The following is a 25,519-nucleotide window of genomic DNA, read 5'->3' as shown; positions in this document are numbered from 1 at the left end:
CGGTGTGAAGTGCTCGCCCGCCGCCGCCACCACCGCCGCTGCCGCCATGGCGCTCCTGCACAGCCGCCGGTTCCTCGCCGCCCCGCGCCTCGCCGCCGCCGCCTCTCGAGCCAGGTGAGGGCTGAGAGATGGCTCAGCCCCTGGGGCCGCCCGCCGGTGCCGGCGGAAGGGTTTCCCCGCGGCTGAGCCGCGCTCCGAGGTGGCGGTGGGGGGAGGCTGCGGGGAGCGGATCCCCCCGTGCGGCTCGCGGGTGACGCCGCGCTGGGGACGGGAAGTTGCTGGGGGACGGACCGCGCTGGGATTGGCTGGGGAGGGGGGTTCTCGCGCCGTGATTGGCTGCGGCCCAGCCCGACGCCCCCCGCTGCCCTTGAGGCGCCGCCGTGGAGGGCGCGTAGGCACCGGGGAGCCCCGAGAAGCGGGGCTGGGGGAGCCCGTGCCTCGAACGACGGGGCTGGGGACACCCTGTGCCTTGAGTAATGGGGCCGGAGTGCTGCTGGTGGTGTGCACTGTGCTACAGGGCGCGAATGATGTGGTCGGTGAGAAGCTGGACGTGCCCAGGCCATGTGCGCTCGCAGCTCAGAAACCAACCGTGTCCTGGGCTGCATCACCGACAGCGTGGGCAGCAGGTAAAGGGAGGGGATTCTGCCCCTCTAGTCCGCTCTGCTGAGACCCCACCTGCAGCACTGCATCCACCTTTGGGACCCCAGCACAGGAAAGACATCGACCTGTTCGAGCAAGTCCAAAGGAGGCCACAAAGATGATTAGAGGAATGGAGCACCATTTCTGTGAGGAAAGGCTGAGTGAAAGAGCTGGGGTTATTCACCCTGGAAGAGAGAAGGCTTCAGGGTGACCTAGTTTTGGCCTTCCAGTACCTAAAGGGGCTACAAGAGCACTGTAGGAGAGGGACTTTTGACAAGGGCATGGAGTGCCAGGACAAGAGGGAATGGATTTAAGTTGACAGAGGGCAGGGTTAGATTAGATATTAGGAACAAATTCTTACCTGTGAGGCTGGGGAGGCCCTGGCACAGGTTGTCCAGAGAACCTGTGCTTGTCCCATCCCTGGAAGTGTTCAAGGCCAGGTTGGACAGCGTTTGGAGCAACCTGATCTAGTGGAAGGTGTCCCTGTCTATGAAAGGGGTTTGGACAAGGTAATCTTTCAGGTCTCTTCCAAGTCAAACCATTCCAGGATTCTGTGTGCTGTGAAATGGGGCTGAGGTGCTGCTGTCTGGCTGCCCTGTGTAGTGGGACCAAAGGCACCTCTGCACTGTGCAGTGGGCCTGGGGATCATGCACGGTGCAGCAGGTCTGCGGTGACCCCATGATCCATGAAATGGGGCGGGAGTAGTGCTGGCTGTGCTAGAGTTTTGCCCTCAGGGGTGCAAACCCTGGCATGAGCAGGGTGGGAGTGGCTGTGTTTCTGTGAGGACCAGTCCTGCACTGGCAGCTCTGGATTCTGCTGTCTCTGGTCAGCAGAGGTTTGGATAGAAGGATGCAGGGTGCTGCTGGAGCTGTGCGAAAAGCCCAGAACAGCTTCCACAAAGTACAGCTGACCTGGGAGCCACAGGGCTGGGAACACCACTGAGACCAGATGGCCAAGAAGCAGAATGTGCAGAGGGATCTGGACAAGGCCTTGTTGCTCTCCAGAACCCTTTAATTCATGGCCCTCACTAGTGGGGAAGTCGCTAAGAAACTGTCCAGCCCATGTCAGAGCAGGAAAGCAGTGGTTTTTTAAAATCTTCATTCCAGCAGTCACTGTTGCTTCTAAGCCAGCCTTCTGGCTCTACTCAGCAGGGACAGAAGAGAAGCTATCTAGAACTTGTGTTTTGTGCCCAGGACTGTAGCAGGCCTGGGAAAGATATGGAGCCTGCTGGCATAAGCTTTGCTTTTCTCAAGCTTATACAGCAAACTATAAATTACCAAACTGCATTGAGGTCACCCAAGAGAGGCTGTTAAGTTTTGTAAGTAAGCAGTCTCTGTGCACAGCCCCCCCTTTTTCCTGTTCAGGAATAGTGGCTTATTATACAACGATGGAAGCCAAGCAGTGATTAGCAGTTTTTGTTTCCTTATCTTCAGCAATATTATGTGGTGCTCCAGCTGCTACCCTTACTCTGTGCTGAGAATGCTCTTTCTGAAATCAGGACAAAGATAAAGAGATAGGAAATGGTTAAAACGGCTCCCTTGACACACAAATGCTGATTAGGGTGATAACTCAGTCTACTGCTCTAATGTATCACAAGACAGCTATTTAAATACTTTTCTTGGTGGAAAGCTTACCCCAGCTCACTGGGGCAAGGAATTTGCAGGCTTGAAAGGCCCTGAAGTAGCCAGCAGCCTGTTGGCATTGTTCTTGTGTAAATATTTGCTTCAGATGTGTTTTACGCACAGCCTGACAGCCTTTGGCCCCTCGGCTCTGCTCCGGCTTGCAGAACTGCTGTGGGGGCTTTGGCAAAGCTTCTGAAATCTGGTATCTTATGTGGCTGTACCTCAGGGAACGTGGGCTGGCCTCTCCACGATGGAAGCCTTCACTGGACTTGTAAATGCTTGCTCTCCGGGCTTGGCTTGAGTCCTTAAGCACTTCTTAGGTCTGTGCACTTGAGGCGTAAGTTCCACATATATATTTTATTGCCCATTTATGCAATTCCTGGTGCATTTTCCCACCCCCTCTGTCCCACTGCACTTGCAGCTGTGCATTAAATCAGCTCAGAAGACCAGCCTGGCTGAAGAGTCCAGAAGCTACTTGGATACCAGCTTTGATGAGCATCTAAACGCTGACTGGGCCTTCTGTGTTGAAGTCCTGTAGCTGGAGAATGTGCTTCCTTAGGCTTACATTGAGTATCCCTCGGGTAGTTCAACCCCAGCTTAAGTTTACCTCTGGTTAGTTTTCCGCACTGAATACCTCTGGCCTGGCAGAGATGTGCAGTTTATAGCTTTGACCTTTATTCAAGCCCAATGTTCTTTTAATTGCTCAAAATAAAATATAAGGCAGTGCAGGGACAACAATAGTAATGGGGGGTAGCAGTGTGTTAGGGTTTGTGGCCTTGGACCCCTAGTAGATCTCTTTTTCCCAAACCCCTTTGGGAAAGCTTTGCCTCTGTGATCTCTTTGGTATCCTGATGTGTTTGGACAACTCAGCCTAGACTTTTTTCTCTTGTGTCACTGCAAGCTCACCTTCCTGGAAACACAAGAGGAGTCTTGTTTCACCTGGAAACCTTCATGCTGAGAGCAGGAAAATAAGTCCTAAACCTACCCTTCTGTGCCTTAAGCCAACAGAAAAACCGGCTCAGAACAAAAGTACTTAACTCTCTGGAGTGCTGCAGCTTAGATAAACGCCTGCAGGATCAGCATTAATTGCAGTATGTTAGATCTCAGTGACCCACCTAAGCCTTAGCAGGATCGGGACCTAAATACCCCAAACTGTAAGCTGCTTGGGGAAAAGCCCAGCAGAAAGAAGATACTGTCACCATCTCTAAAGTAGCAGCTCTTGAAAATAGATGGCCAGGCTCCTGCAGCCCTTGATGCCAAAATAATCCTACACCAGGTAAACTGCAGAGAGACACACTACGGCACATTGTTTCTCTCTTTCCCGCCTCTCCATTGCCAGGAATGCAATGGGAGAGGTTTGTCCAAATCCGCCTGAACCTGCAGCAGGAGTTTGCCCTGTCAGTCCCCTTGATGTGTCCTGCTCAGGTTGGTTCCCCAGGTCACTCCCTCCACACTTGGCTGCAGCCCCTGTCCCTCTCTGGAGGGTGTGTGTTGCTGGCATGACTGACTCATCTTCCTTTCCAAGCTGGTCCTATACTTAAGAGGTAATTAAGACTGGTTAGTGGTCTAAAAAACCTTAAGCACATCTTCCATTTTTAAACTACCTGAGGTGGCTCTACCTCTTCCTCAAAGCCTGTCAAAAGGAGAAACAGGCTTTTTTTTTTTAAATTTGGAAATAGTGTACAGATGGGAAAAGCTGTTAGTCTGAAGAGGGCAAATGATGTTTGGGGCTTCATGAGATGCAATCTACATACATGGAACAGTGCAGAATTTTTCTGTAGTGAGTAAACTGGGCCTAAATGGACCTAAAACAGGGACAGAGTGGAGAGGAAAGATGATTTTGTGAGTTCTGCTGATCATGTTAGAGCTTCCCTAACCCAACTGGCCCTGCTGCCACAGATCCGTATCTGCCTACAGTCCACACTACACACCCAGCAGGAGATCTGGCTGGCCCTGGGCTGGCTCCAGGCTGCCTGCATTGCCTGGGGCAGGGACCAGCCCCAGGACTGCATTCCCAAACTGGGAAAGGATCTTATTATCCAATGAGGTAGCCTTTCCTGGGCCGCAAAGTAAAGCTGGTATGTCTCTCCTTTTGTGTGTTTCTCCATCAGCAATTAAGACTTAAGTTCTGCCCCTCAGGAGATAAACCCAATCTACCTTGTATTGTACCCTTTGTTCCCCCCCGAGCTGGGGGAAGGCGCCTGTGCTGAGTCAGGATGCTGAGAGCTGCATGCAGTGCCTTCAGGAGGGGGCTGTGACAGCCACAGCCCGCTCCAGGCAGGTTAAAAACCACCACACTGTTGCTCCTGCACTGTCTGCAGGCCTGCAAAGCCTGGACATGGGACAGGGCAGAGACCGTGGCCAAAGGAAATAACAGGTTTCTTTTTATAGCATGGTTTGCTCTGCCCTTGACATTAAGAGAGCCTCTCCATCTTCAGGGTGTGCTGCCAGCAGGGCAGAGGCAGGTGGCTCCTTGTGCTGGGGGAATACAAAGCTCCTCCTGATGCAGGGAGGCTTTGTGCTTGACGGCAGGGGAAGGGTCTTCACATCAGAGCTTGTCACTTGTCAGACAGGGAAGAAACTGTCTTCTGCGATGTCCTGGAAAACAGTGTTCATCTACAACACCAGGGGAGGCAGAGTTTGTAGGGCAAGGAGTGGAAATATCTTTGTTCTGTCAGCCAATGTTGGGAGAAAAACAAATTAGTTTTCATGTACTAGAGCCCTTCCAGCAGTTTGGAAGAGACTCCATATTCATGTTTTGTGCAATTGCCTGGGTCTGGCCAAGGTTTCCTGGAGGGGAATAACCTGTGCCATCCCACCTGCAGGCTCTGGGCACTTGTCCAGAGCATAAGAGTTCAAGGCTTCTGTTTTGGGGGCTCTTTGTGGTGTTAGCACATAAGGCAAACAGGAGTGTTTCAACATGCTAATGACTGAGAGGGAGTCAGTTATCTTCAGCCACAATGAACTGAGGCTCTTTGCCCATTCTGCAATATAAGATGTGAGCTTAAAGGGTTTGTTTGGGTTTTTTGGATAATTCTCTTCACACTATTTGTACCTTTTTCACTGGTTTAAAGACAAGATTTCCCGTGAGGGTTTCTGTTGGTGCACATCTCTTTACAGTTCTCAAGCCTCATGCTTAGCTTCTTGTTTCTCCCTTTAGCTCATGGTGGTCCCATGTGGAGATGGGTCCCCCCGACCCCATCCTGGGGGTGACAGAAGCTTACAAGCGTGACACCAACTCCAAGAAGATGAACCTGGGTGTGGGGGCATACCGGGATGACAATGGGAAGCCCTATGTCCTGAACTGTGTTCGCAAGGTGAGCTGGGTGCTGGCTGCTGGGCAGGGCTAGATCCAGGTGCCAGGTACCCTGAGGGCATCAGGGAGGGGGAAGACCTCTAAGCAAGTTTTGTCTGTTGGTCCTTAAAATAAGCTCTGTCTCTAACAGAGCAGGACAGTATTCCTGGATGTCTCCCTTAGCAGGACTAATGCTTTTGAGACACGACAGAGCCATTAAGTAGTACAGGACAAAACAGGAAGTACATGTCCTGTTCCCCTTCAGGTAACTAACTCACTGCTGACTTCCATGAGCCCTCCAATGCACCTGTTCTCTGAACTTCAAGGTGTTTCCTGTATAGGCCAGTGTTCCTTACGGCACCCCACAAGGGAGGAAAGAGCTGACATTAGCCCCTTAATGGATTAGCCTCAGAAATTCTGCTGAGCTGATGTTACCAGTTTCTCCATAAGCCAGTCTAAAACTCCAGCCTAGGGAGCTGGGTGTGGACATTGCCCTTGAGGGGATTACAGGGTCTTTCAGGGCTATTGGGGTAGAAATAGGCTGGTAAATAGCTGGCAGCTGACATATGCATTGATTGGCTGTACTGACAGGGAGGGTGCAGGGAGAGTAGTTTTCATGTGTCTCATCAGTATTGGGTTTAGAGCCGTCCGTCCCTTGCCCTCCCTCTCTGTGCAGCTGGGTCACAACCAGGGAACCTGGATGGTTTCACAGGGACCATTTCCTGGTGGTATGTGAATGCTGCCAGGGTCTGTCCCACTCCCAGCATGACAAGGCGCTGCAAAAGGTTGCTACCCTACCTGGTTTGGGGATGTCTCCTATGCAGAGATAGTATTTGCCTCTCAGTAGCACTCAAGTCTCGCCTTCCTGCAGGACTATTCCTGCTTGGGCAAAGAAATGTGTCCCCTTGTGCAGCAGCACTGACTTGTAATGGGCTGGAAGTGGTGCTCTCTTCTGGTGCCAGGTTTCCTTGGCTCCACTGTACCAACGTTGTCACCCACTGAGGGCTCTGGTGGCTGCAGGATTTCATCTGAAATGTTTACTGCTGCCCCTTGCTTGGAATGAGCCCTGGAGAGAAACTCCTGTAAAACAACCTTTGCCCCTTTTGAGCAAGCAAATATGCAGAGAAGTGACCTTGAGCTGTCCATCGTCCTCTCCACAGTGATGCCTTCCTCGCTGAACTTGTGTCCTCCTTTCCAGGCGGAGGCCATGATAGCATCCAAGAAGATGGATAAGGAGTACTTGCCCATCGGGGGACTAGCGGATTTCACCCGGGCATCCGCAGAACTGGCTCTGGGGGAAAACAGTGAAGCTTTCAAGAGTGGCCGGGTAAGGAGAGGCCGGGGGACAGGGTGCAGGGAGGACACACGGTTGGTATGTGGATGCTCAGCAAATGTGGAAGAACTGGCGGGGTACTGATGCTTCTGAGTTGTGGACTGGCTGGGCGCAAGGATCACTGCTTCCTCTGAAGGCTGGGGTGAAACAGCCCTGTCCAAGGAGGGGGTTTAACCTTGCCAAGGAGCCCAACTCCCTGCCCTGGAGCTGGACCTGATGACCCCTGTGGTCCCTCCAGCCCCTTGTCCCTGTTTTGGTGTGCTGCTGCCAATGCTGACATAGTGGCTGCTCTCTCCCTGTAACAAATACGGCCACTCAGACTGAGATTTTTTTTCTTTCCTTGCAGTATGTTACTGTGCAGGGCATTTCTGGGACTGGATCTCTGCGAATTGGAGCCAATTTTTTGGTGAGTCCCTGGCCAGCAGTGGAAGGAAAGGACATGTTTTGACTAGAGCTGAATCTTTAGGGTTTTCTAACTACTTGAATGTATTCAACCTGTTTGAATGCTCTTTCTGTTGACCAGCAACGATTCTTCAAGGCCAGCCGTGATGTGTATCTACCCAAACCGTCCTGGGGCAATCACACCCCCATTTTCCGTGATGCTGGCATGCAACTTCAGGCTTATCGCTACTATGACCCCAAGACATGCAGCCTTGACTTCTCTGGAGCCATGGATGACATTTCTGTGAGTTGCCTTCCATGCCTGGAAGAAGGGAGGTCATGTGGGGAAATGGCTGGTGATCTTACTTTACCCTAAATGTGATGAAGCGGCATGAAGCTGTGTCAGGGGAGGTTTAGGCTGGGTATTAGGAGAAGGAGGTTTTTCACCCAGAGGGTGGGTGGGCACTGAAACAGGCTCCCCAGGGAAGTGGTCATGGCACCAGGCCTGCCAGGGTTCAAGGAGTGTTTGAACAATTCAAGCACATAGTATGGTTCTCAGGGTTGTCCTGTGCAGGGCCAAGGAGTTGGACTCCTTATGGGTCCATTCCAGCTCAGAGTATTCTATCATTCTATGATGCCTGAAGGCATTAAATCAAGGCTAGAAGCCTTGCAGAGCTCATCTAAGCTGTCTCATCTGCTGAGGAGAGTGCTCAGATATCATTGATGATTCATTCTCTCTAACATCTTCCTTAGAAAATTCCAGAGAAGAGCATCATCCTCTTACATGCTTGTGCTCACAACCCCACTGGGGTGGATCCCCGGCAGGAGCAATGGAAGGAGTTGGCAGCTACAGTGAAGGTGAGCAATGTCCCAGGGGTACTGTGCCATTCCTGGGGAAACCACATCTCTGACCTTTCGTGGGTGGCACCTGGTCTTCACTAAAGGTTATTCCCTTCCCTGAAGCCAGGATGGGTGTCATGTTCCTGGCAGGAGCCAGCCAAATGCACCCAGAAAGCTTCTAACTGACCATTGGACTTTCTGCTGGCACCGTCCCAGGAAGCTGGAGTAGGGAGACCTGAAAGGAGAGCAACAGGGTTAAAAGCATGAGCTGTGATTGCTGGAGTGGAGCACCCAGTGCTGGTGTATTAAAAATGCTTGAAGAGCTCTCACATGCCTCGTGTCTCCTTGCAAACTTCAACTGGAAACAGACAGGGACAGGTTCTACTTTCTCCTTCTTCCTGCTGCTCCCTCAAGCCTGTAGCCAGTGAAATTTGGCTTGGAGATGCCTGGCCTTAGTAGTGTCCTGAGAATTGTAGATATCAAAGTGATCTCAGTGGCCTAGACAAGGCTGGGTCTCTTGACTAAGGGGCAGTGCATCTGGGGTATCTGCCTAGCTGAGTAGAGAGTTCCCAGATGATTTTCTTGGAAACTGATAATACAGAAGACATTGAAGTAAAATATTTTATTACTGTTGAATCTACTTCTGCTTCCTGGGCCAGACTTGCACATCCCATAAATGCACTGGAGGGTCTTCAGCTGCTGTTCTGATGTGTGGTGGGTAGCTGCAGGTTTTGGGTTGCTTTCCCTGGGGCGAATGAAGGGGAATGGCTCTTTTTCTGGAGGAGAATGGCTGCAGGTGGACAGACTGCTGTCTGCATGGCTCTTCTCTGCCTGCTGCCCTGCTCCTTGGAGGGGTGCTCAGCTTCTGTGACACTCTCTTCCATCTCTGCTGGCAGAAACGAAACCTCCTGGTGTACTTTGACATGGCCTACCAGGGCTTTGCCAGTGGGGACATCAACCGGGATGCCTGGGCTGTGCGGTATTTCATCGAGCAGGGCATCAACATCGTCCTGTCACAGTCCTTCGCTAAGAACATGGGGCTGTACGGTGAGTAGGGCACATGGCAAGGAAATAGTTTCATCCAGGGTGCTGGTGGGATCCCAATACCTCCACGATTTAGCAGCCAGTGTCTTCCTGCTGCTTGTGTTGATCCTGCAGTACTGAGCAGGCATAACCCACTAGGAGCTAGCTGGTGGAGACCCTTCTAGAGAACAGGGATCCACTAAAGCTGCGTGGTATTGGGTGACACAGTATAAAAAGGATATAAAGCTTTTAGAGAGTGTCCAAAGGAGACTACAAAGATGGTGAATGGTCTAAAGGAGAAGCCATACAAGGAGCAGCTGAGGGCACTTGGCTTGCTCAACCTGGAGAAGACTGAGGGCTTCGCAGGCATCAGCTTCCTCCCAAGGGGCAGCATCTGCTCTCTATGACCAGTGACAGGACCCAAGGGAATGGCATAGAACTGTGTCAGGGAGGATTTAGGCTGGATATTAGGAAAAAGTTCTTAACCCAGAGGGTGGTTGGGTACTGGAACAGGCTCCCCAGGGAAGGGTTCATATCACTAAGCCTGATTGAGCTTAAGGACTGTTTGGACAATGCTGTTGGACACAAGAGTTGTGGGATTCTTGGGGTTTTTCTGTGCTGGGCCAAAAACTGGACTCAGTGATCTTTCCAACTCAAGATATTCTGTGATTCTCTTAGGAGAGCGTGCGGGTGCCTTCACTGTGATCTGCAGTGATGCAGATGAAGCCAAGAGGGTCGAATCGCAGCTGAAGATCCTCATCCGCCCCATGTATTCCAACCCACCCATGAACGGAGCACGCATTGCCTCTATGATCCTGAACACCCCTGACCTACGGAAGGAGTGGTAAGAAGAAATCTGTTACATTCACGGGAGTGAGGTCTCTTTGTGCAGCCCTGTGCTGTGCTTTCTGTGTGCTGCTGTCACAGGCAGCTCTTAACTTCAGGAACAGTCAGAACCATGTTTACTCTGGAGAAATCCCTGCTTATGTTCTGGCATCACCTGGTGTCAGTTTAACCTGACACAAACAGGTTTTCCTTGTGTTACGAAGGAAGAAGACACTGTAAAGGAGGGGATAAAACTCCCATAGGATTGAGGGCTGCAGGAGCTGCCTATCCATGAAGCATAGAAGTCTGAGGTGGTGTAGCCATGTAGTGTATCTCATGTGGGAAGTGGAAGCATAAGCTCCCTGGGAACGAGACCCAGGAATGTAACCCTCATGCCCTAAGCCTGATTCCTGACATCAGCCTGTGCTGTTTTCCCAGCCCCTTGGTGCAGGATCCCTCCCAGCAGCTGGCCTGGCAGAACAAAGGCTGGCAGTGTGCTGTGGCCTCACTGGGGCTGTGTTCTTTTGGCAGCCTGACACTTGTGCCTGATCCAGGGCCCAGCAGAGACATTTCCTAGCTGTGCTACTTTTGAGTGGGGCCTGTCTGCCAGTGCTACCCCTGCACCCTTGGTTTATCTGCAGATACTAATTTATCTGGGTTTGAGTAGTGCTGCCATGAGGCATCCTGCTTGACCCATGGCTTTCAGATGTGAGAAATGTCTATACTCTGGTAGTAGTGTCCAGCAGAAATGGAATAGATAAAAAGCGGTCACCCTCAGGTATCAGGAGGAAGAAGCAGCTCCCCCAGCTGGAGCTACATCTTCATGCTCCCTGATCTTTGCTCATTTGCATCCTATGAGGCCCCTCCAGGTGGAGAGGTTGATTCTCAGTAGCTGGGGTAGGGAGAGCAGCGTTGGTGTGTTCCAGCCCTGCTCTGAATGGTTCCTGGGTTGGCTTCTCAGGCTCACAGAGGTGAAGGGCATGGCTGACCGGATCATCGGCATGCGGACTCAGCTGGTGTCCAACCTCAAGAAAGAGGGATCCTCCCACAACTGGCAGCACATCACTGACCAGATCGGCATGTTCTGCTTCACAGGGCTGAAGCCTGAGCAGGTAAACACAATTCCCGTTGTCTCAAAGTGTCATTTGCAGTCATTGTCAGTAAGTTTTTGACTGCAAGTGCCCTTGTAATGAGCCCTTGTAAGCAGTTCTTCCTCAGGAGGAACATCCTCCAAGCCCTAAGCACTGGCACATCATGGGGACTCCAGTCTTGCTGTGTTCCGTGCTGTACTTGGGGAGGTTGAAAGTAAATGTAGCTGTCATGTCTATCAAAGCAAGCAGTCACTTGGTGCTGCTCTGAGGTGACCTTAAAGGTCAGATCAAATGAGGTGACTCTTCTAGCTGAATGTCTGCAGTGTTGCTGCTTGGCCTGAGAACTGAGCAGCATCTGTCTTGGTGCACAGGGTACACTGCTGGCTCTTCAGGTAATGGGATGCCCTGTCTGCTGGCACCCAGTTTGCTTTGCATTTCAGCAAGCTGGGTAATGGGCTGACAGAGCACAGGTTGGCCTGCAGTTTGAACTTTGCTCTTTCACCCCAGGTGGAGCGGCTGATCAAGGAGTTCTCCATCTACATGACAAAGGATGGACGCATCTCTGTGGCGGGAGTTACATCAGGCAATGTAGGTTACCTGGCTCATGCCATCCATCAAGTCACAAAGTAAAGACAAAGGTGTGCCCTGGAGCTGGTGGCTTTCCCTTCCCCACCAGTCGAAGATGGAGAGGGAAAAGAAACAAGCAGAATACTTCCAACCACAGCACTTGAAGCCGCTGCTGAATGTATCTTGTAGATGAGTTGTTGTAAGAAGCCTAGTCAAATCCGCCCTGTGTTGTGGAGCAGGGACATCACTGCTGGCTCCTGCTCGTCACAGCCGTTCTTCCCTGCTGTCCATCCTTTCTCCATCAGCCCCAGCACCTATCTATGCTGGAGGAAGCAAATGCCTAGCAATGCCATCCTACCAGTGTAGGCACCAAAGGCTTCTCCGCACACATTTCTCCATGAGAAGGCTTGGTGAGGCTGTTGGCTGCTTGCCCAAGCAGCAGCAGGCAGGGAGCTGGGTGGGCTGAGTGGGAGGGCTGCTCTGGTGCTCTCCTCCAAGCTCCTCAGCCAGTCCCTGCTACCAGCAGACTCCATCTTCCTCCATCATCCCAGCCTGGGGCTGGGCAGCACCAAAGCTGTCCTCTGACAACCAGCTCTGAGGACTTCTCACTACCAAACTTTGCTCCATCGTTGGCTTCTCTTTCCATCTGGGACTTTCCTTTCAGGTGTAATTCACAGTGGCATCAGTGCATGGGGCAGACCAGTGTCCCTCTTTTAAACCTGTCTGGTTCTCCTGACTTCACTTTCGTACCCGGAGGTGAAACAATTTCTCACCTCCCGCTCCCCAATAAGAATCTCCTCTGAAAACTGCTGTCTTGTGGTCTCTGCCTCACCCCATTCCTGTCCTAAGCCCAGGAGTCCAGCCCTGTACTTCCAGCAGCCCTCCCTGCAGTCTGTGTCCCAAAGCTGTAAGCCAAGAGGTTGGCGCTGCAGTGTCTCACTCATGTGGAGGTGTGGGGCATACCTCTCTTCTCTCTTCAACCACATTTCTGGTGACACCAGAAAACAGAGATCTTGAGAGAAATCTGAGAGGTCATAACTCAAAAACCATTCTGTCCTAAACTGAGTGTCCCTGAGGTCCTGTGACTTACTGGACTCTGATTTTTAATGCAAATAAACTGGTGCATGGCTATGTTGAGCTGGGGACTTCATCCTGTCATTGTGCAGCTGGATCCTGTCCCTTCCATGCACCAAACATTCCCTCTCAGGGCCATGCCAGCACAGGGGATCTGACATGACTAGTGAAACCCTCATCTCCTGAGAATCCCATGTAGAGAGAGGCAGTTGCCACTGATGTGCCCCAGGAGAACAGTGGTGTGTGAACTGAGGTTGTCCTGATGGTAACTGGTGTCATGGAGCTAAAATTGGAGCCTACGGTGTTGAATGTAGCCGTTGCTGGGGAGAGAACAAACTCCCAAAGGCTGTCTGCCTTGGGACATGGGGCCATCCTTGGCCACTGGTGCGTGATGGAGTGGAGCCTCCCTAGGTGGATCTGGAGGTATTACCTCTTGAACCTGTAAGCTTTCTCCATCCGCTGGCACCTCTTCCCTCAGCAGCCATACCAGGGTATTTAGCAAGGCAATCCTCATTTCCCATTCCTGCCCAGAGCAGCTGTGTGCCCGTTGGAGCTGGGACAGGTCCGGTCTGCTGCACTTGTCCCGGTCTAGTGCACGTTGTTGCCACACTTGCTGGAAGGCTGGATCCTCCTGCTGCTCCCTGACAGAGGGTTTCCGCTTCCACGCTGCTTGTTTACTGGCCCGATGCCCACAGCCGCTGCTTGCTGTCCTTTGTGCAATAAACCGCTTTCCCTGCCGCACACGCTGTACGTGCTGCCCCACGGCGCTGTGGGTTCTTGTGCTGTGGTCCCCGGTTCTGCGTGACTCTGGAGCTGCCGCCTCCTGCCCTCTTACCCGCGTGGGGCTGTTTTCCTGCCCGTTCTCTGTACAATAAAAGCACCCTGGAGCACAGCCCCGTCTCTCGCCCTCTCCTTGCCGGGTCCCCGCGGGTTCAGCCGCTGGGAAGGGCTACCCGAAGGGGGATGTTCCCCCTTCGCTGATGTTCCCCGGGCTCCGGGGCCGGACTACAACCCCCGGCGTGCAGCGGGCAGGGCGGAGCTGCTGCCGCGCCGCCGCTGCCGCCGGGCTCAGCCAGGGCCGGCGCCGGGGCCGAAGGGAGCGGAGCAGAGCGCGCTTCCCACCTGGTGAGTGGGGCCGGGGTACGGACGTACCGGGGGGACACACGCGGGGAGCCCAGTGACCCGCAAGGGCAGCGTGGCGTCCCCCAGAGCGTCCCCTGCGATCGCGGGCTGACCGTCACCGGCTCCGGGCCTTGCTCCCCCGGGCGGGGGGCGCCGCTGGGGCCCGAGCGGGGCCGCGGGTTTGTCGAGTCACCCTCGGTGAAACGCCTAGTCTCGGGATTTCTGGTTGCCAGAGTATGGCGGCTTTGCCTGAAGGGAAAGGACACCCTTCAGCATCCTCCCCCAGGCCATGGGAGAAGCATCGACTCCCTGCAGCATCCTCGGCCGGGTGGGAACTTCAGCCCACGCGGACCCACCGGGCTGTCCCTCCACGCTCCTATCACGGGGCAGAGGGCGGCCCTTCCTCCCCTTCCCCAGAAATCTTTACAGAGGGTACATAGCACAAGCGCAGAGTTTAAATAGCCCAGAAGAAAGGTGTGAGCTGGGCAGGAATAGTCCTCTAGGAATAAGAACAGATTTCTTTGAAAAGAGATTTCTCGTGGCCGTGTAGATTCCTGCAAAATCATGCCGGGTTGTGAGGGTCAATCTCCTCCAGCTTGGAGGCAGTGGGATGAGATTTGGACTTTCCAACCCCCAAGGGCTGCAATGCTGGAAACACCAGATCTTCAAATCCAAAAGCTTCTAAGACATCATCTCATTCTGGTGGTCACCCTGGGGTTGCATTGGAAGGGGCCAGTCCTGCTTTTCCTGTTGACACAGTATTTCTGCTGCACACGGGACATTCCCGCTGAGCCCAGCCTTGCCCTTTACTCAGGAGCACGTGCACAACAGCTCTTGCAGAGCTTGCGGAAATTTGGGTTGGAAGTCAGGAAGTGAGCCATGACACTGGGTCTCGTGCCCACAGAAAGGCGAGTCCTGCTGTGAGGCTGCAGCTCCTCAGCCCCTCAGCCAGGGCTCAGTCCCCCATCCGACAGCAGTTGTGTCCTCTCCCTGGATTTGAGGGACAAGAGGTGAGTTCTCCTTCTGTATCTCTGCTGGTGTGTGTGTGCTGTGACCCCCCCCAGGCTACTACCCAGGGAACTCATTTCCTCTGTGTCCCCACCTGATGCCCAGGTTGTCCCTTGTTAATATAATTTAACTAACACTTAACAGCGTCCTTCTTCATCCCCTTGTAGGAGTAGGGAAGTGCCTGACTCCCGTGTTGCTGCATTCCAGCCTGTTTGCTGCCCTCCCACCCTGATGGAGCCAGTGCTGGCTGAGGACCCCCCTCGAGGTGCCTGGCTGAGCCTGGTGCAGGACCACTAGTGGGACGTGGACGGTGGCGTGTGCCACCCCGGGAGGGACAATGGCTCAGGGCACTGGGAGCATCAACAGTGACTACAAGGACTGGGAGTGGAGCGACGATGCTGGTGAACGGGCCAGGCTTCTGCAGAGCCCTAGTGTGGAGACAGTGCCCAAAAATTCAGAGAGCCAAGGAAATGGTCTGGGGACCACGTCGGCTCTGGGAGCTGTCTTCATTGTGGTCAACGCTGCCCTCGGGGCTGGGCTGCTCAACTTCCCTGCTGCCTTCAGCATGGCCGGTGGCGTGGCTGCAGGCATCGCCCTGCAGATGGTGAGAGAGTGGGGAAGGGACAGTTCCCTGTCCCATCCTGGGAGGATGCATGGAAGGGACGTGTGGTGCCCCAGAAAGGGTTTGGGGAGGACCAGGCTCCTGGGAAGAAGCTCTTTTGGGTGAGGTGCACCAGAGATGCTCAGTGTTTTTGGGGTGGCTGCCTGGGGTGGTTCGGGAGGCCTTGCTATATTGTTGGTTCAGTGTTCCCTCCCTGTCTCTCCCCCATCCCAGTGCATGTTGATCTTCATCATCGGAGGCTTGGTGATCCTGGCGTACTGCTCACAGGCCAGCAACGAGCGCACCTACCAGGAGGTTGTGTGGGCTGTCTGCGGGAAGGTGCCTGGTGTGCTGTGCGAGGTGGCCATCGCTGTCTACACCTTTGGCACTTGCATCGCCTTCCTCATCATCATTGGAGATCAAGAGGACAAGAGTAAGTGTGTCCCATGGAGCAAATAATAACCAGTTGTCCCTTCAGCTGGAAGGGCCAACCTTACCATCTCGGTTGTCCCCACAGTCATTGCTGCTCTGGTGAAGGAGCCCGAGGAAGTTGGGAGCAGCTGCTGGTACACAGACCGCAAGTTCACCATCAGCATCACCGCCTTCCTCCTCATCCTGCCCCTCTCCATCCCCAAAGAGATTGGCTTCCAAAAATATGCCAGGTGAGTGGGGAGAGCCCTCTGGGGCTGGGGGTTAGGGTGGGCCAGCCAGCACCCACCTAAGCACAGTTGCAGGAGACAGGGATTGGAAATGCTGTGGTTCTAGTGCCATATCTGCCCACTCACCCTCTGCCTTCCCGTGCCTCAGTTTCCCCATCTCGGAGGCAGAGGAGCTGCTGAGCATCGTGCAGCCACAGTGCCGTACTTCAGGGCTTGTGTCCCTCCCTTCTGCATGCTGGAGGAAGCAGGGGGAGCTGCTTTCAACTGCATTGTCTCCTATCTTTGGAGTTGGCAATCCAGCAGAAAGGAGAGCCAGTAAGTGTCCCTAGGCAGGGTAGTCTGCAGGCCAGCCCTACTCCACCAAGTATCTTGGTGTGACCTGGCTGCTGGAGCTGGACCAGGGGCACCAGGGCAGGAGTATCATTGCTTCGACACTCACCTCTTTCTCCAGCCCCAAACCCAAGTCTGGCAGGTTTGCCACTCACAGAAGCATGGGATAACCCCCGAATGCAACAGAATTGTGTTGGCATCTGCTTGGGGGGGACAGCGGGTGGCATTTCCTGGCATATTCCCATGGGAAGGGAGAGCAAAAATGGGTCTGATAGGCAGGAGAGGAGTAGTTGGGCTGTGAAGGGAGGAAGATGGGGATGGAGAGGCAGGGAGGACACCCTTCATGAAGTGGGGAGGTAGAGTACTGACGGCCTCCTATCCCCTCTCACAGCTCCCTCAGTGTGATTGGCACATGGTATGTCACAGCAGTCATTATCATCAAGTACATCTGGCCCGACAAGGAGCTGGTGCCTGTGGAGATCCCCACCAGGTGAGAGCAAGAGACACAATGCTGTTGGTGGCCAACACAGCATGGCAGAGCCAGGCAGGGCTTGTGGGAGCGAGGGCTGAAAAGGCTGGGGATGAATCTTTCATGAGTCCCACCCCTGGTCCTGGGGACTCTGCATGTTGCTGCCAGAAGCTCCCAAGTGGCTACACCTCTGCATATTTCAGAGGAGCAGGTGGTGAAGAGGAGGCAAAGGACCTCTTAAAGGTCCCCATGGCTCCATCACAGGTTTTGATGAGCACTGATTGGCTTTTATCTCTGATATATCCAGGCCCTGGATTCCCTGTGCAGTGCTTGTGCTCACCCAGCAACAAGGGCTGTGTCTGTATTTGGATGATTTTGGTTATTTCCTTGGCCAGCACAGCCACTGTGGCTTATTCCTTTCCTCACAGTGTATATTTCTGGATCCAGTGCAGCAATTTTATGGCAGAGCAAAGGTTAGACCAGTTTTCTGTACTGCCCAACTAGATCCTTACTTTTTCCTGATACTTTTACTTTGTATGGTCAGGTTTGGCTATTTCTGTGTCAGTGAAAAGCCCCGGTCTTCAGGGAGTACCAGGTCACAGAAAAACCTTGTTCCACGCAATGGCATCATCCTGGGTGGGGGGATGCAGTAACAGCAAAGACACTGAGCACTCCCAGCTTATCATCCCCTGGGGCACCGGATGGGAGGCACAGGGGGTTCTGGTCTTACTGGTGGGTGTTTCTCTCCTGCTAGCCCCTCCACCTGGACAGCTGTCTTCAATGCCATGCCCACCATCTGCTTTGGGTTCCAGGTAAGGCCAGGAATTTGGCACTCCCCTTCCATCCTGTGGTTGCTTGGGTGCAGACTAAAACTGTGCCTGGGTGATTGGCTAAAACCCCGCCCGTGTTCTCACTGCACTGCTTTTTTTAACATCTCACCACCTCTGGATGGAGATGGATCCATTTTATCCCAGCTAGGAAGTACATGGCAGCCTATCCACCCCCCCTTTTCTTCTCCAGTGACAAACCTGGGGGGATCACAATATCACAACAAATGTGGAATATCACAAGTAGGATCCCATGTGGTTCAGCCCATCGTATATCCCCACTCTCTCTGTGTCCTGGCAGTGCCATGTGAGCAGCGTGCCCGTCTTTAACAGCATGAAGCAGCCAGAGGTGAAGACCTGGGGGGCAGTGGTGACAGCAGCCATGGTGATTGCTCTCTTTGTCTACACAGGCACTGGTAAGTGAGGGGACACCGTGTGAATGTGGCACAGTCCTTGGAGTGGCTTCAGGAGGGCAGGGACCCTCTGGTCAGCAAGGGTCAGAGGGAGAAGGGAGCAGAGTGCATTGAACACCTCTGCAATGTGCCCTGTGCCATATCCATCCAAGTCTGGTCCTTCTAAGAGATATTCAGGAGACTTGTCCCTATCCCCTGCTGACTGCTCCCTGCCTAACAGGTGCCTGTGGCTTCCTAACCTTTGGAGCTGGCGTGGAGCAGGATGTCTTGATGTCCTACCCCTCCAATGACATCCCTGTTGCCCTTGCCCGGGCTTTCATCATCCTCTGTGTGCTGACATCCTACCCCATCCTACACTTCTGTGGCCGGTGAGCACTGGGAGAGGGATGGGGCTGGTCTGGGAAGGAGGAGCAGCATGAGGAAAGCCCTCTGTCCTGGGTCTGTGCACACAGGGCTGTCTTGGAGGGTCTCTGGCTCCGCTACACTGGGGTAACAGTGGAGGAGGACGTGGTTCGGGAGCGGAGGAGACGCCTGCTTCAGACCATCAGCTGGTTCCTCCTGACACTCCTCCTGGCTCTTTTCATCCCTGACATTGGCAAAGTCATCTCTGTCATTGGGGGCTTGGCCGCCTGCTTCATCTTTGTCTTCCCAGGTAGGGCATCCTGGGATGCACAGGGGCTGACAAAGGTCTCATGGTCTTTGTCTCGAAGAGGGAGGGGCAGGATGGAAACACAGGAACCAGGAGATTTTTAGAGGACAAAAATGTGGAGTGAAGCCAGTCAGCAACTATTTCAGCTGGACTTGGTGCTCTGTAACAGGGAGTGCAGATCCCTGTTTTGTGGAGTGTCTGTTCAGTCCTCAGGGGACAGTCCTCATCTGGTTCTAATTTTCCTCCCCTGCCTTTCAGGGCTCTGCCTGATTCAAGCCAAGCTCTCCGAGATCCAAGAAACCAAGGCAATCAGGTAACTGAAATGTGCCTCCCCTCTCCCCCCTTCCTCTGTGAATATTGGGGTAAAGGACCCTTCTAAATGTGCCCTGTCCTCCTGCATCCACAGCTGGTGGGCCCAGGTCAGCTATGGGGTCTTCATGGTCACCCTTGGAGCCTTCATCTTTGGACAGACCACTGCCAATGCCATCTTTGTGGATCTTACAGCCTGACTCCTCCAGGCTGGACTGCACTGATGCTGCTGAAGGGATGGAGATTTCCCCTAGGACCAAAGGGAAGTGGGAAGAAAACATGTTGGTGTGTTGGGAAGATCCAAGAGAACTGTTGTGACTTGGGGCTTAGCTGAACAAGCCCTATGGTGGTTTGTGTCTCATTGTCTTAAGGCACCAGGCAGTCAGGCTTCTCTCAGCCCTGGCTCCCTGGTGAAGCCAGAGCAACACTACACAGGAACCTGTCATCCAGGCCAAGCCCCTTCTGCCCCTTGGGGCAGACATCACTCCCTGAGACATCACCAAGGGGTCATGGTTGGGGTTTGCAAAGCTACGCTGCTCTCATCTGTGTACCCTTGTGCTGGTGGAGCTCCTCTCCACAGCTAAAACTCCTTCTTCTCCCAACTTTGGAGAGGGAAGCAGTGTTCTGCATAAAGGGAAATAGCAATCATGTTTATCAGACAGGGAGACACCCCCATAGTCCTCTTCTGTGTCAGTATTTGGTTTGAACTCTGGTTTCCTGCTGGTCTCCTGCCCCTACTCTCACATCTCACTCTGCCTGGGCTGCACTTTGTGTTACAAAGGGTTGCCTTCAGCCTGTTTGGGTTGGTTTTTCTTGAGGATCAGAATGACCCTGGGGTAGGGACATGCCAGTGCAATGTTTTCCCTGCCAGGGGTTGCTCACTCAGTAGAGAAGCTACGACTGCATCGACCTACTGAAGACACTACAATAGAGCAAGGCTCTTCTCCAGATTTATAATCCCGTTCTTCCAGGTGTCCAGGGAATGGGACTGGGCCAGGTTTTAAGGGGTGCTTTTGAGATAAAGCAGTCAGTATTTATTTGTTTTATATTGTTCCCTTGGTCATTTACACTCTCTATGGCTGGTGTTGCTCTGGGCTGTCCCTCTGTTGCCTGTCTGGATGATAGTTTCATTCCTGCTTTTGCCGGGTTGAGCAGTTCCCCCAGCTGCAGATTTGGTTGGGGGTGTTAAACCTCAACAGCAAAATTCTCTTGTTCTGTCCTTGAGTTCCTTTTCATCTTGTTTGGCTTCTAAAACCCTTGGGGAGGGAGGAATTCAGGTGTACCTGTTGATGCATCTGTGACAAGGGTTCAGCACAGATTTGTCCAAACTTGGCCCTGCACCTCCTGCATCTTCTGGAAGCAGCACAGGCTGTTGTGGTGGGAAGGAGAACCATGTCTTGTGCTCCTGTACTTCTCAACGTGGTTCTTTCCCTCTGCAACCAGAGGCTGCAGGCGGGGCGACAGCACGTGGATGCTTCCTCACGTGGAAACATTTGGTCTTTCCTTACTAACACTGCATATAAATGGGGCCCTCCCCACTGCTGCTCGGGATAGGGAGACACAAATGGGGAAGGAAGAAAAAGCCCCAAGCACAGCAGGAATGTTTGAGGGTTGCTGTGGAGGTCCCAAGGGATCTCCAGCATCTGTGCCCTCATCTTTTGACAAAACCAGGCTCCACCAAACCCCCACTTGTATGGCACTGGCTGTGTCCTGAGCCCCTTTGCCAGGCTCCTGCCTATGAGCAGGAGCTGGGGCTCAGGGGACCCTTTGGCATAAAGATGTCCAGTTGTCCTGGATGTGGGGAGCACAGAGCCACCTCCCATGGAGCCCAGCAGAGATACTCAGCAGATGCCAATGCCAAAATGCCTCCAGTGCCCACCCTGCACCAAAATGAAAAGGTTTGGTACCTGGTGGCTCTTGTGGCTGTGGCTTTCCTGAAGGTGTGCTAGGCATGAGGAGGTCCCTTGGCCAAACTGGAGGAGGACACAGTGTCCCATATCTTCGGTTGTCACCTGGAGAACACCTGGGCTCCCTTGGTGCTCCCACAGTGTCCCTGTGGCTGAGGGTAAGGCAGGTCTAGAGGTGGTGTGGCTGTTCCTGTTTGCCTTACTGTTCCCCTGTTTACAAACACTGGCCTTTTAACATGTATTTTGTACATGCAGAAAGTGGAGGGAACTCAACTCAATAAAAGTGACATTGTGATGTGTGTGTCAGGCCAACACGAGGTGGTTTCTGTGGGAGATGCTCCCGGGTGGGATACAGGCATGAAGCCATATCTGGAAATGCCATCCCAGCTCTCCGACCTTTGGGATAGATGGTGTGGAGCTAGGAAGTCTCACCGCCTTCCTCAGGCCCTCATCCTCCGGGATATCTTCACGCCCAGGCCCGGGGCATGCCACTGGAGGCTCTGTGGCCCCCGGTCCTGGTTTGGCACCCCAGTGTCTGCCGCCGGGGCCGGCAGGCGGGTGTGGTGTGGCTGAGACAGGCGGGAAGGGGCTGAAGGAAGTTTCCTCTCCGGGACTGAGGCCAGCCATCCGGGAGGGCGCAAATGGAAGGACGATTTCCTTAGAGAGGAAAAACCGCCCCTGGAGCATGCGGGACCCGGGCCGGGCGCTCTGAGGGACCCACGGCCGCCATGTTACGAGGGAGCAGTGCCTGGGCCGTACCAAGGTAGCGCGGGGGAGGATACGCCAATTCATGGATCCGTACCACGGCACTGCGCAGGGGGGGAAAACCGTTCCTGGGGTTGTACCACCATCGGGGGGGAGGAAACAGCGAGGCGAGGGAGAACGGGGCGGGCCACACCACTCGGGGAGGAAAACCCCCCCCGTCATGACTCCGCGCGCCCTTTGGCACTGCTCCGCCACTTCCCCTTCCCCCCCCGCCCCCGCGCGACGCCCCTCGCTCATTGGCCGGCCTCGGCAGCGCGGGTTGGCCGTCGGCGCGCACGCGCAGGCGGAGAGGGTTACGGAGCTCTGATTGGCTGAGAGGGTAGGAAGGACTTCAGCCCCTCCCGACCAATGGCGCGCGGCTGTGGCTCCGCGCGGAGAGCGGCAGGGTGCCCTCCCCCGAGGTCGCACGGCGCTGATTGGCCAGCTCTCACGCGGCCCCGCGCTCTGATTGGACGAAGGCCCCCCCGCGGGGGCGCGGCAGCTCCGCGCGCGTCCCGCCCCTCCGCTCCCCCCGCGTCCCCCCCCCCGCGAGAGGACGGGGGAGGGGAAAGGCCGCGGCGCGAGCGCGCGACCCCATCCGCCATTTTGTATCGGAACGGCGGCGGCGCGAGAGAAGCGCGCGAGCGGCCCCGGCCCGGCCCTCACGACACCGCCGAGGTGGGAGCAGCGCCCGCCCGCCCCCGAGGGGGGCTCTGGGCGGCTGTGGGGACACTGCGGGCTCCGGGGCGGAGGGAGTCGCGGTCGGGACGGGGTCGGAGGCAGCGGGGCCGGGCCGGCTTGCTCTGGGGACAGGGGGGCCGGCTGAGGCACCCGCCCGGCCGGGCCGTCCTCCGGGGTGTGCGAAAGGCAGCGGCGGGACCCGCGGCCCTCTCCCCCCGCGCTCCTCGGTCCTGCGGCCGTCGCTGAGCGACAGAGGGAACTCCGCCGGGTCCGGGGTGGGAGCCGCGGGTGCTCACGGTTCGGTGGCGGGGGCAGGTGGCGGCGGCAGTGTCGCGAGGCGGCGGGGAAACCGCCAGCTCTCGAACTGTGCTCATTTCTGCCCCTTCGCTTGTGTAACGCCGGTAGTGACAGGTGGAGCTTTGAGGACTCCGGGCCGGGCCTGCCCCGGCCGGGCTCGACGGCCTCCGTAGGAGATCGCTGTTGTTGCGACTTGCCCACAGAAAGTACGGAAAAAGTGAGCTGTAGTAAATCACCCGGTGACATAACCTTCTTGCAGACCACATGGGAGAAATCCTTCTCAGTGCTGTCCTTCTGTTACAAACATGCTGCCCAGTAAAATGGATAATTCTAAACTAGAAGTAGCAACAGTTGGTCGTTTCGACAGATGCTGTGTCGGTACAACAGCTCCTTTACAATAGTTTTCTAACTTGGATTAGTACCATTTATTCCTTATACAAGAAGGCCCGTGAATACTCACAGTTTAATTTCAACAAACCACAATCAGTTTAGACTGTATTTACAACAGAAGCGAGATAATACTGAAAATACAACATTAGTCTGTTGGTACATCATGTACTCAGATTGTTTCTGAGTCCCACTCGTTGCAAGGAAGCATGGCAGCTGCTCTCAGGAACTTTTCTTAAAGTAGGTAACAAAACAGGTGGTGACTCTGACAAGTCATTCTTAGTGTACCCAACTGAAGTGTTTCCTGTTTCTAAGGTAACTGCTTTGGCAGTGGCTAAACTTACAGGCAGGGTGAATCTAGGTAGGGTGACTGTCTTATAAACAGGAAGCAAACTTAGTTGGTAATATACTGGTTTGTCCTTTCCATGTTTGTTACTTTGATTCTTTCAGCCCTTTTGCTTTTAAATTCACTCTTAACTGTTACTGCTGTTGGCCTGGTGTCTCCAAATCAAACTCACAGCCAGTTTGCTGTCTACGTGTGTCTCTTTGGAGAAATAGCTTATCCTATTTATCCTATATAGTGTTCCTAGGTTTTTAATTTATGCTGAAATGGCCACTCTTGGTGTTCAGCTGAGTAAGTGGAAGAGAAACTGTGTAAACATAACTTAGGAATAGAGGACAGTAATGTTTTGTGTCCCCATGATGGGACATAACTAAATCATGTTGGGAATTGTTATCACTGGGAATCATGGTTGAAGCCATCACTTTTTTAGCCACATTTCTCTTTTGTTCCATAAACATCCCTGATGTATGAATACTGCAGTTTTCCTTGACTTTTGAAATAGCATTTAGCTGTTTTAAAACACTTTCTGGAAGGTAAAAAAAGCATGAAGGCTTTAAGAACAGGTCCCTCCTTTTCTTCCCTCCAGCAGAAACTTTATTCTGCAGTGCTTGTCTGAAGGAAAATTGGGAAGTGATAGTTTCTTGGGGTTTGTTTTTTTTAAACAGTCCAGGTTGAGATGTGGAAATGCCTGAAGCAGCTATGTCATGTTTGATGCATGTCTCATGTGTTTGAGGTAGGTTCCAAACTGAAACTTCACTGGCCTGAGTGCATAGGAACAACATAGGTGCTTAGTCCAGCCACACTCTAAAGTTACTGTGTCTAATCTTCGTGACTTCCAGTTTACTAGAACTGGGTGCAGCTTTCCAGTATATGGAATGTTCAGGTGGCTTTTCTGTTTGTAAACACCTGAATTTGAACTGGTGTAATGAATTGGGAGATTATTTTACTGTTAATGTGACTTCCACTCTAGGGATTTTTTTCTCAGTAGATTTCAAAGTGGTAGACATCCTGAAATACAAAGTATAGTGTGACTCAAAACCACCTTTCTCCCTTGGATTGCTCTCAGTGTGGGCCTTCAGAGAGGTGTGCTGCTCTTCCAAGTGTTCTGTTTGTTCATGGGTTTGAAAAGAGGGTAAAGGACTGTTCTGAAGAGCAGGTTTAGTACTGGTCCCTTCAGCATGTTTTATGTGATGTTTTTTGACAGGAGTTTAGAACCTAATCAGCAAACACATTGCTGTTTGTGTCACTTGAGCTGTTTTATTCCACATGCAGCACAAGTGCCCTAAAATCATACAGCTCTTGAAATCCAGTGGAAATAGTTAGTTACTTCTGCAAAATTCTGAAAAAAAATCCAAAGGTAGGTTAAAGTAATTTTGAAATTACTTTCTTTGTGAGGCTGTTTCTGAATTTGTGGAAGATTTCAGGTTTGTCAACCTCAGCATCAAGGCTTACTTACTGCTAGTCATTTCTGGTTAGTAGGGAGTGTCTTTGTCACACCTGATGGGTGGTTTCATATTGGCCCTCTCTATTTTGTGATTTTTGGATTCTTGCCTAAAATTTTATTGCATTTATGTTTTAATCCAACAGAACGCTGCTCTTGAAAAAAAATCTCCTGAAATAGATGCCAAATGTTTTTTGCTGATGGGCTTTTATTTTCCTTAGGAAGTATTTAGGGTGTGTAATGCTGTAGAATTTGGTAAATATTTTTTATCTCTTTAAAATGGGTTGTATTGCACAATATAAAACAGCAATATTGTAAGAGCTCCTGAATCCCGTGCCGGGCATCTTAATCCATTACTGTATCATAGGATCTGTGACTGAAAGTAGCTAATTTTGACAGTTAATCTAAATTTTTTTTATAAACTCCCTGTAGCTGAGGCCTGACTTGTCTGAACCTGGCAGATTTGTCCCATGGACTGAAAGCTTCTTGAATTGTTGAGGCCAGTGTAGAGAGATTCATTCCCACTAACGAGATATGGATTTAAAAATAAAGTCTGCTTCACATAGCATTCGTAGCTTCCTTAATCAGTGCTGTAGTAATTGAATTTTAGCCTTGCACTGAATGACCAGAGAGGTATCTGTG

General features: G+C 53.0%; 3 protein-coding genes across 15 annotated transcripts in view; all 3 read left to right on the top strand.

The window, feature by feature from the left end:
- Positions 1 to 6: 6 nt before the first annotated feature.
- GOT2 (glutamic-oxaloacetic transaminase 2) lies at positions 7 to 13,582 on the top strand. Its single transcript, XM_042027335.1, has 10 exons — positions 7 to 114; positions 5,422 to 5,578; positions 6,755 to 6,883; positions 7,236 to 7,295; positions 7,413 to 7,574; positions 8,024 to 8,128; positions 9,007 to 9,157; positions 9,812 to 9,977; positions 10,920 to 11,070; positions 11,557 to 13,582. Exons 1-10 carry the CDS (start codon positions 47 to 49, stop codon positions 11,677 to 11,679), a joined length of 1,272 nt encoding a protein of 423 aa, XP_041883269.1. The 5' UTR covers positions 7 to 46; the 3' UTR covers positions 11,680 to 13,582.
- A 137-nt stretch (positions 13,583 to 13,719) lies between these two features.
- SLC38A7 (solute carrier family 38 member 7) lies at positions 13,720 to 21,296 on the top strand. Of its 4 annotated transcripts, XM_042027332.1 has the most exons (13): positions 13,720 to 13,815; positions 14,627 to 14,822; positions 14,988 to 15,085; positions 15,656 to 15,854; positions 15,939 to 16,083; positions 16,229 to 16,395; positions 16,802 to 16,900; positions 17,634 to 17,691; positions 18,008 to 18,122; positions 18,340 to 18,487; positions 18,572 to 18,771; positions 19,027 to 19,081; positions 19,175 to 19,374. In XM_042027332.1, the coding sequence occupies exons 3-13, from the start codon at positions 15,052 to 15,054 to the stop codon at positions 19,275 to 19,277; spliced, it is 1,323 nt and encodes a 440-aa protein (XP_041883266.1). In that variant the 5' UTR covers positions 13,720 to 13,815; positions 14,627 to 14,822; positions 14,988 to 15,051; the 3' UTR covers positions 19,278 to 19,374. The 4 variants fall into 4 exon arrangements, with proteins under 4 accessions (XP_041883266.1, XP_041883265.1, XP_041883267.1 ...); XM_042027331.1 differs by lacking the exons at positions 14,627 to 14,822; positions 16,229 to 16,395 and having other exon boundaries at positions 13,740 to 13,815; positions 14,988 to 15,424; XM_042027333.1 differs by lacking the exons at positions 14,627 to 14,822; positions 16,229 to 16,395; positions 18,572 to 18,771 and having other exon boundaries at positions 13,740 to 13,815; positions 14,988 to 15,424; positions 19,175 to 21,296.
- Positions 21,297 to 22,292: 996 nt separating this feature from the next.
- The window catches only part of CNOT1 (CCR4-NOT transcription complex subunit 1), a 56,039-nt gene continuing 52,812 nt past the window's right edge, over positions 22,293 to 25,519 (top strand). For 4 of the 10 annotated variants that reach the window (XM_042027321.1, XM_042027319.1, XM_042027320.1 and 1 more), the window contains exon 1: positions 22,293 to 22,406. The gene's annotated coding sequence lies outside the window, so the exon portion shown is untranslated. The remainder of the gene's footprint in view (positions 22,407 to 25,519) is intronic. The other 6 variants (XM_042027326.1, XM_042027318.1, XM_042027322.1 and 3 more) reach the window with 2 other exon arrangements.

This window comes from Corvus kubaryi, unplaced genomic scaffold, assembly GCF_017639235.1.
Source record: "Corvus kubaryi isolate FWS band 111438036 unplaced genomic scaffold, C.kubaryi_AGA036_p1.0 37300, whole genome shotgun sequence".
Taxonomy (NCBI): domain Eukaryota; kingdom Metazoa; phylum Chordata; class Aves; order Passeriformes; family Corvidae; genus Corvus; species Corvus kubaryi.
This window is presented reverse-complemented; position numbering and strand designations above follow the sequence as displayed.

Excerpts from the sequence above, each read along its gene's own strand:
- GOT2 (XM_042027335.1), top strand. The coding sequence starts at position 47 with ATGGCGCTCCTGCACAGCCGCCGGTTCCTCGCCGCCCCGCGCCTCGCC. Across the intron at positions 7,296-7,412 it reads GAATTGGAGCCAATTTTTTG|CAACGATTCTTCAAGGCCAG; the intron begins GTGAGTCCCTGG and ends TCTGTTGACCAG. Across the intron at positions 11,071-11,556 it reads CAGGGCTGAAGCCTGAGCAG|GTGGAGCGGCTGATCAAGGA; the intron begins GTAAACACAATT and ends CTTTCACCCCAG.
- SLC38A7 (XM_042027331.1), top strand. The coding sequence starts at position 15,158 with ATGGCTCAGGGCACTGGGAGCATCAACAGTGACTACAAGGACTGGGAG. Across the intron at positions 15,855-15,938 it reads TGGAGATCAAGAGGACAAGA|TCATTGCTGCTCTGGTGAAG; the intron begins GTAAGTGTGTCC and ends TTGTCCCCACAG. Across the intron at positions 18,772-19,026 it reads CTTCATCTTTGTCTTCCCAG|GGCTCTGCCTGATTCAAGCC; the intron begins GTAGGGCATCCT and ends CCTGCCTTTCAG.